The sequence below is a fragment of the Candoia aspera genome, chromosome 7 (genome assembly GCF_035149785.1).
Source record: "Candoia aspera isolate rCanAsp1 chromosome 7, rCanAsp1.hap2, whole genome shotgun sequence".
NCBI lineage: Eukaryota > Metazoa > Chordata > Lepidosauria > Squamata > Boidae > Candoia > Candoia aspera.
Window position 1 is genome coordinate 84,425,189 of NC_086159.1, and position 18,196 is coordinate 84,443,384.

Below are 18,196 nucleotides of genomic sequence, written 5' to 3' on the forward strand. Positions count from 1 at the left end.
CTCTGAAAGGAGCAGCAGCGCAGCAGCTCAGCAGGAGAAGAGGTGGCTCTCATCAGCTGAGGAGGACAAACCCCGGACCAGCGGCAGTGCAGCAGCTCAGCAGAAAGCAGGAGACTCAATGACAAGGAGTTCCCAGACAAGCAGCGTCTTGGTGACCAGGCAGGAGACGGGAGGCGCGGCAGCGAAGGCTTCAGGATGAGTGACGGCCAGTAGCACGATCAGAAGCAGGAGGTGCAGGAGAGAGAGACTTCAGGGAAAACCGTGGCTCGGTGGCAAAGTCAGCAGCTGGAGGTGTGGTGGAGAGAGGCTTCAGGGAAAGCAGCGACTCAGAGGCAAGGTCAGAAGCAGGAGGAGTGGTAGAGACAGAATCCTGAAGAGGAGAGTTGGCAGACATGGTAGTGAGATTGGCTGAGGCGACGTGGCCTGGGAAGAGGAGGATGGTTGTCTCCGACAACCTGTTCTTGGTGTGGGCGCCTTTTAAGCCCTTCGAGCTCTCTTTGCTGCCCTCCACTGTCGAGTGCTGATTGGTTGCTGGGTCTCTTCATTGGAGATTCCAATAATCAGTGGCTCTGAGGGCTCGTTAGATTTCGCCTTCTCCCACTGCCATCTAGCTCTCCTCCACCTCCGCTTCGGAGTCCTCAGACTCCCTCATTACAGGCTGTGCTGGCTGGTTCAGCGGGCGGAGCTGACAATGCGGTAACTTTTTTCGAGCTCAGGCAGGTTTTCCTGAAGCCCAGAAATGTTCTCTGGAGCAAGGAGAATTCCTGGAACCACCCCATCTGTCCTCCAGATGGTGTCATGAGTGCCGTTGAGCTGAAGTCATCAGCGCAATGGCACACATGACAATAGCAAGGAAACAGGAGAAGGGGCTCAAGATAAGTAGCCATCAACTCACAACGACTAACGGCCAACAAACAATAACTAAACGGATCACGGAGCACACCCGAGCCATCAGCGCCGATACAACGGGGACCGCCCAGCTGACAGCAATCACCGGATGAATAGAAAACCCGATGATGGGCGATCCCGGAATGCCAGCGGGGCCTCACAACCCCTCACCCACCGGCAGGGCAACGTATTGGACAAAGGGGGGTGACGTGACCGCGAGTGAGGGGGCGCTGACCGGCGCGGGGTATTTAAACCCCGCACCGGCGCGCTCCTGTCACTCTCAGCTTTTTTCCTTCCGACGCTGTAACTGCGCTGTGAATAAACCAGAGCCTGATCCATCGAACCAGTGTCTGAGTATTATTCAGAGGCAGGCAGCGCATGACATAAAGCTGAGAGTCATAAACTCAGCCTCGCCGAGCCCCACCGGACAACAACGAGCCGCGGGAGGAATAGACGGCGAGAAGACCAGCAAGATGAAGCCGGAGCGACGCGGGCAAGGAGGGCGAGCCGCGCGGCAAGAGACAGAGGAGGACCGACCAAGGCCAGAGGCACCGCGGACTCCCGGAGCCATGGACGCCCACCCCACCCGACCCGAGCCTCAGCTCCAACCCCAAGGGGAGATGGCGACGGAGGCAACCCGACCGCGGGAGGGAGCAGCATGCCTTCCGAAACCAGCAGAGGACCCCGCGCCCCACATCGCACCCCAGCAACGGGCGTGGAGCGACAGCCCAACGGCGGTCAACACGGAGGAGGACGATGGAGACACCCAGCAGATGGTGGAGGAAGCGGACCAGCGGCAGAGGGAGGATGAACCCCGCCGGCAACCCAACCCCGCTGACGCACCAACGGAACCGGCCCCAGCGGCGGCGCGGGCTGTGGACGAGGAGGCACGAGCTGAACCCGTGGCCATGCGGGCTCAACTGACGGAACTCCGGACCATGCTCCAGTCGCTTATGCCCCCCGCGCCACCCAACGATGTTCCCGCACAGGCCCACACCCCGAGCGAAGCACCGAACCCCCACGGGCCAGCGGAGGGTCAGCAGACGGCACAGGCGGACGACACCACAGACCGGGAAGCGAGAGGCAGGGCCGCGCAAAACGCCCGGGCCCCAAAGGACTTCCCCATCTTCTTCGATGGGAACCCCACGAAACTCTCGTTCTTCGTAACGAACGCCAGGGAGTTCATGGGGAGGCACGGACACTCCTACGACTCCGAAGCCGACAAGATCGCCGCCGTGGCGATCAAACTACAAGACAGGGCGGCGGACTGGTACATCCAACTGTACGAGTCCAGCTCCCCCGCCCTCGCCACCTTCCCTGCCTTCATCAATGAGATGAAAAACTACTTCGAAGACCCCCTAGCCAAAGTAAGGGCGAAAAGCGCACTCCAGAGACTTAAACAGGGCACACGCACGGTCCCTGACTACGCCCTGGAGTTCAAAGCCCTCGCGGGGAAGGTCAGCGACTGGTCCGAGACCACCCTGCTGGAAATGTTCAAAAGGGGGCTCAATCGCGACGTTCTCCAATGGGCCCTCTACCGCGACGACCCAGAAACGCTACACGGGTGGATCCACCTCACGGGGAAAGCCGAACACGCGCACCGCACCTTCCTCATGACAACCACGGAAGACACAAACTATGCCGGAAAAAAGGTACCCACACCACACGTGGGGATGGCCGGCCCCATATACCCAAAAAAGAAATTCAATCGGGAGCCCTGCGGGAAGTGTGGCAAATTAGGGCACAAGACGGTGGATTGCTTCGCCAACCGACCGCCGACCAGTGCGCCTAAACCCACCCCGAAAATTAGCCCCAAACCACCCAACCTGGGGCCGCCCCCTCACCGCCGAATGACCGTGGCCACAGCGACACCAGAGGAAGGCTGGGACACCTACTGGGGGGAAGAGGATAACGTAGACCCCGACCAGCCGGCGGGAAAAGCTCCCCGCCTGCCCTGAAACGCGTTGCGAGGCAGGCGGTGGGACAGCAGCACGGACCACCTCGACGGAACGACGAAAGCCCCGTAATAATGGCGGCAATCAAACTCTCTGCCGGCAACGGAGCCACCACGGCCGCGACACTAGTGGACTCGGGGTGCTCAAAAAACCTCATCCACCCCGACCTAGTCGCCAAACTCGACCTCCGCTGCTTCCCCCTCCCCACGCCGCTGGCATTCCACCAGCTGGACGGCTCCACAGCGGGAGGGAAACCAGCCACGCTGCAAACCGAGCCGGTCACCCTGCAAATGGGCACTCACACCGAACGCACATCGTTCGTCGTCACTCACATCGGACGGCCCATTGCAGTCCTGGGGATGCCATGGCTCGCGACAAACAACCCGCGCATCAACTGGGAGACCCGCACCTTCACATTCGGCGACGGTGAGTATCGAGCACCAGTTCCAGCGGGCAGAACCAACCCCACTGTAGGACGAGCGGAGGCGACTACACAAGACAACGCCGCTACCACAGCAGACCTACCGGAACAATACGCCGACTTCTCCGAGGTCTTCGGAGAGGCAGAAACTGACCAACTACCCCCCCACCGCAAGACGGATTGCCGGATCGACCTACTGCCCGACGTCCCCTTACCTAGACCAAAGATCTACTCGATGACCCCGAAGGAGATGGCAACCCTCCGGGAGTTCATCAATAAAAACCTAGACAGGGGATTCATAGAGCCAGCATGCTCACCGGTCGGAGCCCCCGTCTTATTCCGGGAGAAGAAAGACGGGACCCTACGGCTCTGCACCGACTACCGGGGCCTAAACGCGGCTTCCCTGTCCAACAAATACCCCTTACCCCTGGTGAAGGACATGCTCGCCCACCTGTCCACGGGCAAAGTCTTTTCCAAACTGGACCTTCGCGAGGCGTACTATCGCATCCAAATCGGAGGGGGACGAATGGAAGACTGCGTTCAACTGCCCCCTAGGCGCCTTCCAGTACAAAGTACTGCCCTTCGGACTCGCGGGGGCCCCTGGGGTGTTCATGCAGCTCATCAATGAGGTACTGCATGAACATCTGTTCAAAGGGGTCCTGGTCTACATCGACGACGTCCTTATTTACACAAAAACGCACGAGGAACATGTGACCCTAGTCAGGCAAGTCCTCGACAAGCTCAGAAGGGCGCAGCTCTATGCCAAGCCTACAAAGTGCGAGTTTCACAAAACGCGCCTAGACTACCTGGGGTACCGAATCTCCGGGGACGGCATAGAAATGGACCCCGCAAAAGTCAAGGCGGTGCTAAACTGGGAGCGCCCCCGCAACAGACGCCAACTACAGAGCTTCCTCGGATTCGCGAATTTTTACAGGTCATTCGCCCGGGGGTTCGCAGAGATAGCCCTCCCCCTAACGGACCTCCTCAAAACCAAAGGGGTGGGGGACACCCGACGCGCCAAGAACCCAGGCACAGTGCTGAATTGGACTCCCGCGTGCCAGACCGCATTCAACAAGCTGAAAGCGCTGTTCACTACGGAGCCAATCCTCGCGCACCCGGACCCAGAACGGCCGTTCGTGGTCCAAGCCGATGCCTCAGACTTCTCCCTGGGGGCCATCCTGCTACAGAAAGACCCCACGGGACTCCTGAAACCATGCGCCTACCTGTCAAGGAAGTTCTCCGAGACAGAAAGGCGATGGCACGTCTGGGAGAAAGAAGCCTTCGCGGTAAAATCAGCGCTAGAGACATGGCGACACCTACTCGAGGGAGCCACCCAACCATTCGAGGTCTGGACCGACCACCGGAACCTCGAGGCCCTACGAACGCCCAGACGCCTTAGCCCAAAACAGGTCCGATGGGCCCAATTCTTCAGCCGCTTTAATTTCCAGCTGAAGTTCATGCCGGGCAAAAAGAACTTCCTGGCCGACGCCCTCTCCCGGCTGCCCCAAGACGAAGAGCCCGCCCCAGACACCATTGGGACGGTCCTATCCGCCTCGCAACTGGGGATGGCCGTGACCACCCGAAGCGGCGCTCGGAGGCAGCTCGACTCTACGGCGCAGCCGACGGCGGGACAACCGGCGACCGGAAGAAGCCAACCGCAACTACCAGGGGGAATGCGCACGGACCTCGCCGCCGCCCTCAAAACCGACCCCTGGTTCCTGGCAAACCCCGACAAGGTAACGATGGCACAGGACCTAGCATGGGGGGAAGGCAGAATCTACGTCCCGGACTCGCAACGCCAGGCGATCTTGCATAGGTCACACGACGCCAAACAAGCGGGACACTTTGGGTTCCTCAAGACCCTACACCTAACACGGCGTCAATTCTGGTGGCCCGCGCTCAGGCGAGACGTAAAAGCATATGTAGCGTCCTGCCCAACGTGCGCTAGGGCCAAACGGGCACCAGGCAAACCCGCGGGGCTATTACAACGGGTGGCAGAACCCTCCCGCCCATGGGAGGAAATCTCTATGGATTTTATAGTGGACCTCCCACCCAGCCAGAAGAAAACGGCCATTTGGGTGGTGAAGGACTACTTCTCAAAGCAGGCCCACTTCATCCCCTGCACGTCGGTCCCATCCGCACAACAGCTAGCCAAACTCTTCCTCATCCACGTGTACAGGCTACACGGATGTCCCGCACGTGTGGTGACCGACAGGGGCACACAGTTCACCTCCAAATTCTGGCGGGCCTTCCTAAAGCTGACGGGGACCCAACAGGCCCTATCTACGGCCTGGCACCCCCAGACGGACAGAGCCACAGAGGTTCTTAATGCCACCTTAGAGCAATTCATACGCTCATATACTAACTATCACCAAGACGACTGGGCTGAACTGCTCCCGTTCGCCGAAGTCGCATACAACAACGCCGTCCACACGAGCACGGGGAAAACTCCGTTCGAAGTAGTCTTGGGGCGCGACTTCGTCCCCATACCGGAGCTACCTCAACCCCCGGAACCCCAGGTGGACGCTAGCGACTGGGGACGGAAGATCGCGGAATCATGGCCAATAATCACGGCGGCGCTGAAGGATGCACAGGCAGCCTACAAAGAGCAAGCCGACAAGCCAACAACCGACGTTCCAAGCGGGGGATATGGCCTACCTATCCACCAAGTTCCTAAAGTCAACCCAACCCTCGAAAAAACTGGGGCCTAAGTACATCGGGCCGTTCCGAGTCACCCAAATAGTGAACCCGGTAGCAATACGCTTGGACCTGCCACACAACCTACGGAGACTCCACACCAGCCTCCTGAAACCGGCAACCACCTCTCGATGGCACCCAAGCACGCCACAGCCCTCACCGGTGATGATCGACGGGCAACACCACTTCGAGATAAGGGACATACTCGACTCCCGCAAGCAACGAGGAACTCTACACTATCTGGTCAGGTGGAAACACTTCCCCCACCCGGAATGGGTGGCGGCGCACAACGTTAACACGCCTGACCTAACCAGAGCATTTCACCGGGCATACCCCGACAAGCCACAACCAAGGTCAGCAAGCCGTCCCCTGCAAACCCCCCCCCCGCAGGCCCCCCCCGCCTCCCGTGCCCCAAGGGAAAGGGCCCCCCCAAGCCCGCGACTTGGGTGGACCTCCCCCCCTGGGACCCACTCCCCCCGCCCCGGGCCCACGAGGTGGTGACAAGCGTTCGCCAGCACCCTCCCCCCGCCCCCCGGCCGCGGGGGAGTGGCAAGCAAGTCAACAGGGCAACCTGGGGGCAACGCCCAGGAGATATAACAAAGGCGACGCACTTTAAATGAAAAAAAGAAGGGCCCTACCTGGAGCTGATAAGCACCCGACCAGCCACGCCTCTCTCCTTGCCGAACTGAGCCAAACAAACAGGGTGTGGCTGGAGCATGCGCACGCCAGGGCGTGACCCGGGCATGCGCATCATGGACACACCCTGGGAAGGCACGTGGTAGAGGGAGGAGCAAAGGGAGGGGCGACAACTACTCCGGCGGGAATTTTGAAAAAAAAAAAAAAAAAGTGCCATTTTGACAGCTCCACCGAAAAACAAAAAAAAAAAAAAAAAAAAACCAGAAAACCGGGGGGGAGCACTATTCAGACAGGGGGCAGTATGTCATGAGTGCCGTTGAGCTGAAGTCATCAGCGCAATGGCACACATGACAATAGCAAGGAAACAGGAGAAGGGGCTCAAGATAAGTAGCCATCAACTCACAACGACTAACGGCCAACAAACAATAACTAAACGGATCACGGAGCACACCCGAGCCATCAGCGCCGATACAACGGGGACCGCCCAGCTGACAGCAATCACCGGATGAATAGAAAACCCGATGATGGGCGATCCCGGAACGCCAGCGGGGCCTCACAACCCCTCACCCACCGGCAGGGCAACGTATTGGACAAAGGGGGGTGACGTGACCGTGAGTGAGGGGGCGCTGACCGGCGCGGGGTATTTAAACCCCGCACCGGCGCGCTCCTGTCACTCTCAGCTTTTTTCCTTCCGACACTGTAACTGCGCTGTGAATAAACCAGAGCCTGATCCATCGAACCAGTGTCTGAGTATTATTCAGAGGCAGGCAGCGCATGACAGATGGCTGCTTACAGCCAGAAGATTGCAATTGGCATTTTGCTTTCGACTGGTAAGAGCCAGCTGGGAGGCGGGGACTTCATCAATTTCCAAGCTGCACTGGAGCCTTAAAGGGACACTAAGACCAGCCACCCCATTTCTAAATCACCGATTTGTATTTTTTTTTAAGTATATGTACCCCCAAGAGAGACTTTCTACAGCGAGGAGAAGCTGGTTCTCTTGGTGCTTAACATTATTTTTGGGATTACTTTTAAAAAAAAACTCTTTTGAGTTTTGAATTTTGTTTTCCTTCCAAAGGAAATTCCAAACATTGAGAGTAAACAATTGTCTTCCTGTTGTTATTTTTGTGCTAAATTTGAAGATATTAGCATTTTCTTACATGTTGAATCGGCTGATTTGAACATTCAGTTTTCTGCTTCTACTTTCCCTGGGGAGCCGTCTGCTTATTTACTTACTTACTTATTTACTATCCCGCCTTTATTATTTTTATAAATATCTCACTTTCGCTTGTGTAAACACATTCCGGAATCCTTTCATATCCTCGACTTTCACTGGTTAAGCCCTTGGGGGTGCCATAATCTACTGCGTGAGACATGGAGTCCCTCTTTTGGGGGAGATGGGCAGTAATTAAATTTGAATAATAGATAAAATAAAATAAATGGAGGATTTCAAACAGGTTCCTTCTGACTTTCACCAGGATTTTAAACAGAATTCTTCTGACTTCTATCAAGCTTTTATGCAAGCTATCCAGGACATGGTGGAAAATATGAGATCTAAAATGTGCTATCGGGTTGGGGTTGTAATGAATGAAATTGAGGAATTTAAGAGCAATAGAAAGGTTTTTTTTAAGACTGAGATTGGGATTTTTATCAAGATGCTGGATGAAAATTGGATAATGGTGTTAGAGAAATTTAAGGGACAGATTCTTTCAAGAGGAAAGCTCTGTGCACATTGTGGGGATATGTAACTGCTTTGGTTTATTCTGAAGTGGGATAAGGGTTGAAGAATGTTCATCTGTTTGCTTTAAGGATTTGATTGATGCTATTTGCCTTTAAAGATTTGGATTTGCTGTTTTGAATTGGCTTTGGTTTTTGGATTTATTAGGATGAAAACTATTAAAACTGTTGCATTAGGGTTAAAGAATGTTTATCTGGTTTGCTTTAAGGATTTGACGGATGTTATTCCCTTTTAAAGACATGGAATTACTGTTTTGAATTGTCTTTGTTTTTTGGGTTTATTAAGATTGGGATTATTAAATTGTTGTACTATTAAGTATAATAGCAGACAACTTAAGTCCTTTTTAATCTGATTCTTATTATAGTAGACAGAAATGTATAAAATAGTAGTAGGAAGGGAATAATTAAATACGGTTTATCTTTTGGGGGGGAGAAAGATGTTAAGGAGGATTATATGAACTTTTCCCCCCTTTATTTTAATAAAATGGTGTTCTGCCAAGTGTCCAAGCAGTGATCAGGTGCTCAGACAGTTGGTTCTTTTAGATCCAGAGACAATAAGCACACCAGTGGATAAAGAGGTTTTAAGCTTTATTATAAACTTAAACAAAAAAATTTATAGCATAATGAAAGGAAAATCATAACATACCAAGCAAGTTGAAACCCTATCTCCCATAGGCTGTCAGGAGCCCCTTAAGAAGGACAGTGGAGATACCCCAGGATGGCTCCATTTCCACAGCACCCAGTGCTCAGATCTGTGCAGAAGCTCCCAAACTCAAAAGGCAATCCTCAGGTTTTTATCAAAGTCTGGGCCTAAAACCTTGTGACCCCATTTCCATGGTACAGAGACTGCAGGATCTGACCTTGATCTGGAGCTCCTGTTTATGACATAATCCAAGAGCCTAGGAAGCTATACAGATAAACTAGTATTTAACAAAAACAATCTTGGGGTTTTCTCTTCTCCCCCACATTTCAAACAGAAATAAAAAACAAGCCAGCTACACATTAGTATAACTCAAAATAAACTCTAAGCTTCTTAATGTGAAGGAGAAAAATCAAAATATGTCACTTAAACTCCTTGAAATAACAATGGTCTTCTGCATTGCCGCTGCAAAGGGGGAGGAGTAACTGTACTTAGTGATTTTTATTGTGTATTGAAGTGGAATGACTTATAGAAATAATGTGGTGTTTTTGTTTAGTATTGAGTCAGAGATTGATTATGGAAATTTTTGTATATCCTTGTTAAAAGTTGGAAGCCATATCTTTTTGTAAATTTGAAAAAAAATTCTCTTGTGTTTCTGCACTTTTTAGTTTTTTTTCTCTCTGTGTAGTTTTTTGTTTCTTTGTAGTTTTAATTCTTCTCTTGAAACCTCATAAAATTTACTATAAAAAAAAAAGTACCACAGGTTCAGTGCTGTCATAACTTCAAATGGTCACTGAACGAGTGGTTGTTAACCGAGGACTACCCGTATAGACACATTGTGGCATCTGAGAATCTTTTCCAAGGCCTTCATTGCTGCTGTACTGAGTGCTACTCTGCAGCATCCTGGCTGACTGCTGCTTTCTTTACTGTTGACAGTTGATCTTAAAAGGCAGAAGCTTTCCAGCACTTCAGTATCTTCACTGTCAGTTCTAAGACTGGTTGTTGTATCTGTTGTTGTTGTTGTTATTTGATCTTCTTACATTTAAACTTAGTCCTGTTTTTTTTCACAGTGCTCCTTGACATTCATTGCTAGAGCTTGCCGATCATTTGCATTTTCAGCTGTCAGCCTTTCACAAGAAGACTAAAGTGATACTTTATACAGATAGGTATTGTAAAATAATCTTGTCAGACCGACTGCATTTTTCCCTCCTTTCCTCATATATACCAGGGAATCAGGGAAGAGCTAGTCTAAGGCTCTTCCAAATACTTTCCCTTTTCCCCAGGCTCAAAATACTCTTTTGCGCATTTTGCTTTTGTAACTGTTTCTGGACAGTTTCTCCAAAGCCATCTCCATGGCTCCCTACACCAGCAATCAAAGTAGTGTCATCAGCATAGTGCAGGTTTTGGGTGTTTCTTCCTCACATTTTAAAACCACACTCATCCTCTTCCAGCCCAGCTTCCCTCAATATATATTCGGAAGTATGGCTTTAAACAAAGTAACCTGAATGAACATCCTGGCCTAGACCTTTCCTGTTATGTCAGAGAGATGGGTTCCCACTCCTTGGGTTTTCTGGCTCCTGCACTCTCCAGCCTTCAATCAAAGTTGTGCAGCGACGCTTTAACTCCTTTTGACTCACAGAGGTCTCTGGGCCATAATTCAGCCCCTTACCTTGCCTCCAGCCCCAGAGTCACTTATCTCTGCTCTTACTACAGGCCCCAGGCCGGTCCCGCTTGATTAACCTGGCAAGACTGGCCTCCTGCTTGACCCCCTCCTATCTCTGCTTCTCCTGGGAACCCACTGACCCAAACCATGTGGTAGTGTCCAGTCTCTTCCTTGCCTCCATCTTCCATCAGTCTCCCTTTTACTCTCCCAGGTGCTTCCCTGTAGAGGAGTACAGAGAGGACCTTGGCCAACCATTAGTAAAACATGAGATTAACTATTAGTAAAATGTGAGTTTATACTAAAGATCGCTCTGTCTTGACTGTCTTTGGTATAAGAGGGAGGGAAGGGTTTAATTTTATTGATTTTTAATTCAAGTAAGATGCATTATTTTGTCCCACCAGTGCTCTTTTATGGGGTGTGGCTTATGGGAAGGATATTTGAATACACATATATGGGAAGAAAATATCTAGGACTAAGTTTACCTGGTAACTGCAGGTTGATACGGTGGGAAACCTATAGCTATTGCACAGGTTTCGCTTGGTGTTTATAATTTTCCGCTGCTTACTCTTCCTTTAGGGAGAATGAACTTTAATTTATTTTCCTTTCATATAAATATAGTACTTGGGGTTCTTGTTTTAAACATATAGGTATTTAATTTATTTAGCTAATGGTGTCTGAGTTGAAATGCATTCACGGTCAGTGTAACTATATTCTGGGGCAGAGATCTGCCCAGAGTTGCTGGGAGTTGAGCGGCATATACATTTAATAAATTGTTGTTGTTATTGTTATTATTATTATTATTATTATTATTGAAATTATTATTATGAATAGAAAATTCCTATGCCTTTCTGGAGCTCAGAGCCAGGAGCAGCTGCTTATTCTCTATATGACTGCTAGGAGTCAACAATGATTTGATGACAACAATCATTCTAATCAACCAATCAGTCACAGAGGCCTGCAGGGACCCTGTAATTGGCACCTGATGTTTAGCCAAACTGGTATGATGTTGGAAGAGGAGAGGGACTGGGGAGACAGCCGAGAAGGCAACTGTCCTCCTTGCGGGCAGTGCTGATGGTGAGGGAAATGCACCAGTCCTGGAATTCAGTCAGGACCTGGTTTGCCTGTTCAGAAAATAGCCTAAGTAAACTTGGAAGAATCTGGAGGGTTGGCCAGCCCCATTTAGACCTAAATCTGGATCTCACTAAGTGACTATCCAGGTCTGCGAGGGTTGTGACTGTTGGTTTTTGACAGGAAAGAAGCCTCTCCTGTGGAGACAAATTCTGTTCAATAAACACTTGTAAGGGATTTTGGGTTGCATTCTTCTCAAAGTTTAGATGAAATATTCAGGATAAAGCTAATCAGATTCCAGAGTAAGAGCTATAAGATTTTTGTTTCTGTTCTTTTGTGCCAGCCTTTTGTGTTCAGGAATTTCCAAAAAGAAAATTGTTTAACTTCTTTGTTTAGCCTCCACACTACAGAAGTTGCTTTACCTTACAATAGTGAAGGGGTGTCTAATCCCTTCCTCAGTAGTATCTAATGAAGTTATGAATAGTGGGGTGAAGGGGCCCCACATACAGGGCCGCAACTACGGTCTGTGTCACCTGGGGCAAACATGGATTCCACACCCATTTTGGCGCCCCCCCCAGTGTGGCGCCCGGGGCACATGCCCCGCTTGCCCCCCCCGCCCAGTTGCGGCCCTGCCCGTGTAACATTCTGAGGAGACAGAGGCTAAGCTGGCAGCATTTGCATTGGAGGGATCGTCTGTGTTTTCCTCAGCTTTTCACTCTGTTGTACTTGTTTTAAGGCTTGCTCTGTAGTTTTCATCTGTTTCCCGTCTCAAAATAGCAGAAACTGTATCTTCCATGGTCAGCATTTACAGCTGCTTCTATAAGAAAAGGATTAGTGGAAACAAAAAACTGATTTTCAGGGTCTTTGTTGTACAGATCCTTAACTACAGTAGTTTAATATGCTTTGTTATTCTTTACCTTGTTTTGAGGGAAGGAAAATAAAAGGGACATGCTTTCCTTCTTCAGACATACTTGGCATATTGGCAGAGCTGCTGGCGATGGTAACTCCACAGACCGATTCCCATCTTCTCTCTTCTCTTGACTTAACCGCAGCCCTGCAGGTTGTTTGTTGTTTATTTGTTCAGTCGCTTCCGACTCTCCGTGACTTCATGGACCAGCCCACGCCAGAGCTTCCTGTCGGTCGTCAACACCCCCAGCTCCCCCAGGGACGAGTCCGTCACCTCTAGAATACCATCCATCCACCTTGCCCTTGGTCGGCCCCTCTTCCTTTTGCCCTCCACTCTCCCTAGCATCAGCATCTTCTCCAGGGTGTCCTGTCTTCTCATTGTGTGGCCAAAGTATTTCGGTTTTGCCTTTAATATCATTCCCTCAAGTGAGCAGTCTGGCTTTATTTCCTGGAGTATGGACTGGTTTGATCTTCTTGCAGTCCAAGGCACTCTCAGAATTTTCCTCCAACACCACAGTTCAAAAGCATGTATCTTCCTTCTCTCAGCCTTCCTTATGGTCCAGCTCTCGCAGCCATATGTTACTACGGGGAACACCATTGCTTTAACTACGCGGACCTTTGCTGTCAGTGTCTCTGCTCTTCACTATTTTATCGAGATTTGTCATTGCTCTTCTCCCAAGGATTAAGCATCTTCTGATTTCCTGACTGCAGTCAGCATCTGCAGTAATCTTCGCACCTAGAAATACAAAGTCTTTCACTGCTTCTACATTTTCTCCCTCTATTTGCCAGTTATCAATCAAGCTGGTTGCCATAATCTTGGCTTTTTTGAGGTTTAGCTGCAAGCCAGCTTTTGCACTTTCTTCTTTCACCTTCATCATAAGGCTCCTCAGTTCCTCTTCGCTTTCAGCCATCAAAGTGGTATCATCTGCGTATCTGAGATTGTTAATGTTTCTTCCAGCGATTTAACTCCAGCCTTGGATTCCTCAAGCCCAGCACATCGCATGATGTGTTCTGCATACAAGTTGAATAGGTAGGGTGAGAGTATACAACCCTGCTGTACTCCTTTCCCAATCTTAAACCAGTCCGTTGTTCCGTGGTCTGTTCTTACCGTTGCTACTTGGTCATTATACAGATTCCTCAGGAGGCATACAAGATGACTTGGTATCCCCATACCACTAAGAACTTGCCACAATTTGTTATGGTCCATACAGTCAAAGGCTTTAGAATAGTCAATAAAACAGAAATAGATGTTTTTCTGAAACTCCCTGGCTTTTTCCATTATCCAGCAGATATTGGCAATTTGGTCCCGAGTTCCTCTGCCTTTTCTAAACCCAGCTTGTACATCTGGCAATTCTCGCTCCATGAATTGCTGAAGTCTACCTTGTAGGATCTTGAGCATTACTTTACTGGCATGTGAAATGAGTGCCACTGTTCGATAGTTTGAACATTCTTTGGTGTTTCCCTTTTTTGGTATGGGGATATAAGTTGATTTTTTCCAGTCTGATGGCCATTCTTGAGTTTTCCAAATTTGCTGGCATATAGCATGCATTACCTTGACAGCATCATCTTGCAAGATTTTGAACAGTTCAGCTTGGATACTGTCGTCTCCTGCTGCCTTGTTATTAGCAATGCTTCTTAAGGCCCATTCAACCTCACTCTTTAGGATGTCTGGCTCTAGCTCATTGACCACACCATCAAAACTATCCCTGATATTTTTATCCTTCCAATACAGGTCTTCTGTATATTCTTGCCACCTTTTCTTGATCTCTTCTTCTTCTGTTAGGTCCTTGCCATCTTTGTTTTTGATCATACCCACTTTTGCCTGGAATTTACCTCTGATGTTTCTAATTTTCTGGAAGAGGTCTCTTGTCCTTCCTATTCTATTGTCTTCTCCCACTTCCATGCATTGCTTGTTTTAAAATAATTCCTTATCTCTTCTGGCTAGCCTCTGGAATTTTGCATTTAATTGGGCATATCTCCCCCTATCACTGTTGCCTTTTGCTTTCCTTCTTTCTTGGGCTACTTCTAGTGTCTCAGCAGACAGCCATTTTGCCTTCTTGGTTTTCTCTTTCTTTGGGATGTATTTTGTTGCTGCCTCCTGAACAATGTTGCGAACCTCTGTCCATAGTTCTTCCGGGACCCTATCTACTATGTCCAGTTCCTTAAATCTATTCTTCACCTCCACTACATATTTCTTAGGAATATTAATGAGCTCATATCTATCTGATCTGTGGGTGTTCCCTAATCTCTTTAGTCTGATCCTAAATTGTGCAATAAGAAGTTCATGATCTGAACTACAGTCAGCTCCAGGTCTTGTTTTTACCGACTGTATAGATGTCCGCCACATTTGGCTGCAAAGGATGTAGTCAATCTGATTTCAGTGTTGTCGATCTGGTGAAGTCCATGTATAGAGCTGTCTCTTAGGTTGTTGGAAGAGAGTGTTTGTTATGCAGGGTGAGTTGTCTTGGCAAAATTCTATCAGCCTATGTCCTGCTTCATTTTGTTCTCCCAGGCCATGCTTACCTGTAATTCCAGGTGTCATCTGACTGCCCACCTTAGCATTCCAGTCTCCTGTGATGAAAATAATGTCTCTTTTAGGCATGTTGTCCCGTAGGTGCTGCAGATCCTCATAGAACTGATCTACTTCAGCTTCTTCAGCAACTGTGGTTGGGGCATATATTTGGATCACTGTGATGTGAGATGGCTTGCCCTGAATTCGAATTGAGATCATTCTATCATTTTTTTGGATAGTATCCAAGCACTGCTTTAGCCACTTTATTATTAATTATGAAGGCTACTCCATTTCTTCTGTGGTCCTCTTGTCCACAGTAGTAGATCTGGTGGTCATTTGATGTGAAGTGGCCCATTCCAATCCATTTCAGTTCACTGACGCCCAAAATGTCTATCTTTAATCTTGACATCTCACCAATAACCACATCCGATTTGCCCTGGCTCATGGATCTTACATTCCAGGTTCCAATGGTATGTTGATCCTTAGAACATCGGATTCGCCATTCACCACCAGCACCGTCGGCCGCTAGCCATCCTTTTGGCTTTGAGCTAGCTGCATCATCACATCTGGGGCTACTTGAGCTCATCCTCTGTTCCTCCCCAGTAGCATTCTGACCATCTTCCGACCTGGGAGTCTCATCTTCCGATGGTATACCGACATATCTCTCTTGTACTGATCCATTTAGTTTTCACGGCAAGAATACTGTGGTGGGTTGCCATTACCTTCCCCAGGGATTGCATTTAGTCTGACCTTTCTGTCATGACCTTCTCATCTTGGGTGGCCCTTCACGGTTTAGCTCATGGCATCATTGAGGTGCTCAAGCTCCAGCACCATGACAAGGTAACAATCCTTGCTGAAGCCTGCAGGTTGGCATAACAGAAATAAGAAACCACCTTTCTACAGCAGCCCATCAACACCTTTTATTTCCTACCCCTTTGCCTGGATACAACATGGTTTGGGGATGTGGTGTATGAGTGCCAGGCAGCATTATAATTGCCATTTGCATGCATGCACGCACGTACAGACACATGGATACACAGAGTCTGGCGACCAGCATTTTGTTCCTTCCTACTCACCTGGATGAACATGACAGGGTATATTCTGGGTACATACTTTATGAGATTTGGGGCCTTTATCCCAGTACCTATTTCTTTTTTGTGTTTTTCAGCAAATTATATAAAATTATCTGACAACGTTGTGCAAAAGAAGGCCGCAGATAAACTGAAGTCGCCTGAGAAGCCCAACCCCGCTGTGCCCACAGCCCAGGGGGGCAGGGAAGACCGGAGGAAGCCCCAGGCGCCCCCCAGGATGCAGTTCCCAGACTCTCCTCTCTTTCGGAAGTGGGGAAGAGACCTCATGGAGGACCAGCAAAGCGCAGCTCAGGAACTCTTTGAGAAGTATGGGTACAATGTTTACCTCAGCGACCGCTTGCCCCTGGACAGATCTCTGAAAGACACCCGGCCTCCCAGGTGAAGTCGCGCCCGCTCGCCCCATTTGTGGCTGGCCGAGGGGAGGGGGAGGGGGCTGAGGCGGGCCACGTGGGGTTGATGGGGGTGGGGTGGGGTGGGGGCAGAGCCAACAGCCTGGCCTGGTGGGCAGATTAGAGGGCTGGAGGCTGAGCTGAACATGGCAGATTGGGATGTATTTTAGAAGGTGGCACGTATCAACGTGTCTCTTCTTGGTGCTGGTTTTCTGCCAGAACTTAAATCTTCTTCCTGACATTTCAGAAGTTTCCTCAGCACTTTAATTCTTCAGCAGTGCTTAATTTCTGTGCACTGAACACTCTTAAAAGTGCTGTTGGCGATTGCTTGAACAGAGATAGATTTTATTGTCCGACTGCCTGAAGTACAGAGCAGTCCACTGTTGGAGGTGGCCATGCTTGCATTCTCCCCACAAGCTCTTTATGTAGGGGAGCCCGACTGTTGCTATGCAAAGGTGTCCCCGCCCTCTAGGAACTCCTGGGGGGCCCACTTGGCCAGTTTCTTGGCAGGGGGCACTCTCTGGGAATTCTAGGAAAGTGCAGTTGACCGGAGTGCAGCTCTGTGCTAGCCCCCTGCTGTTTGTGTCTCCTGGGTTCCTTGCAGGGCTGCAGCTTTGTCTCCTGGCCTGGAATGTTCACCTTGGAAGGGATCTTCTGTAGTTGGATTATGGAGATCTGTTTGGTTGGGAAGAAAGTTTGCCTAATTGTTGTTGTTGTTTATTTGTTCAGTCACTTCCGACTCTCTGTGACTTCATGGACCAGCCCACGCCAGAGCTTCCTGTAAGGATTGCCTACCCTAATAGACTCAGATTCACAAGCAGGAACTTAATGATATCTGATTTATTAAAGAATAGTATGCAAATACAGAGAAAGCTGAGAATGAGTAAAAGCGTGCCAAATACAAACTAAAAACCCTTGGCTCAAACGCAATCCCTCCCCTCACCCTGCCATTGCAAACTCCCCCCCCCCCCCAGGTGCTGGTAACCGTTTCTGCTGATGTCCTGGGAAAGGAACCTTGAACACATGAGATAACCCAAACACATTCCAATCCAGCTGCTAACATATAACAATTCCACGAGATGGAATCCTCCTCCCCTCCCAGATGAAACACGCATCAGCCAAATGACATGTGAAAGGTTACGATGTACCAGCAACATTGGAACGGTGAACATGACATACCGCCCCCCCAAAAACACTAAGGAGCAGGTTTCAGGGGATAAGCTAGATGAAAGCATCTAACTAAAACAGGAGAGTGAACATCACGGGCAGACACCCACTCAGGGTGGGGAAAGTGTTTCCACCGAATGAGGTACTGCAGGGTGCCATGAAGTCGGTGAGAATCAAGGACCTCCTTCACCTCAAAATGTTGCTGTCCGTCAATCATGATCGGAGCAGGAGGTGGGGGTTGTGGATGCCAATGGTGGGAGTGGTTGACAGGCTTGAGCAAGCTGCAATGAAAAACAGGATGTAAACGTTTCAGATTGTGTGGCAAATCCAGTTTAAATGTGACAGGGTTCACAACTCCCACAATGGGAAAAGGACCAACAAACTTAGGAGCCAAATTCTTTGAGGGCTGAGGGGATTTAATGAACTTGG

At 49.8% G+C, this 18,196-nt stretch overlaps 1 protein-coding gene across 1 annotated transcript in view; it reads left to right on the plus strand.

Moving 5' to 3' along the window:
• Nucleotides 1-18,196, plus strand: part of GALNT8 (polypeptide N-acetylgalactosaminyltransferase 8) — a 72,985-nt gene that overhangs the window by 7,746 nt on the left and 47,043 nt on the right. Inside the window, exon 2 of the mRNA XM_063308398.1 lies at nt 16,289-16,589. Within this exon, the coding sequence (XP_063164468.1) occupies nt 16,289-16,589 (301 nt within the window). The remainder of the gene's footprint in view (nt 1-16,288; nt 16,590-18,196) is intronic.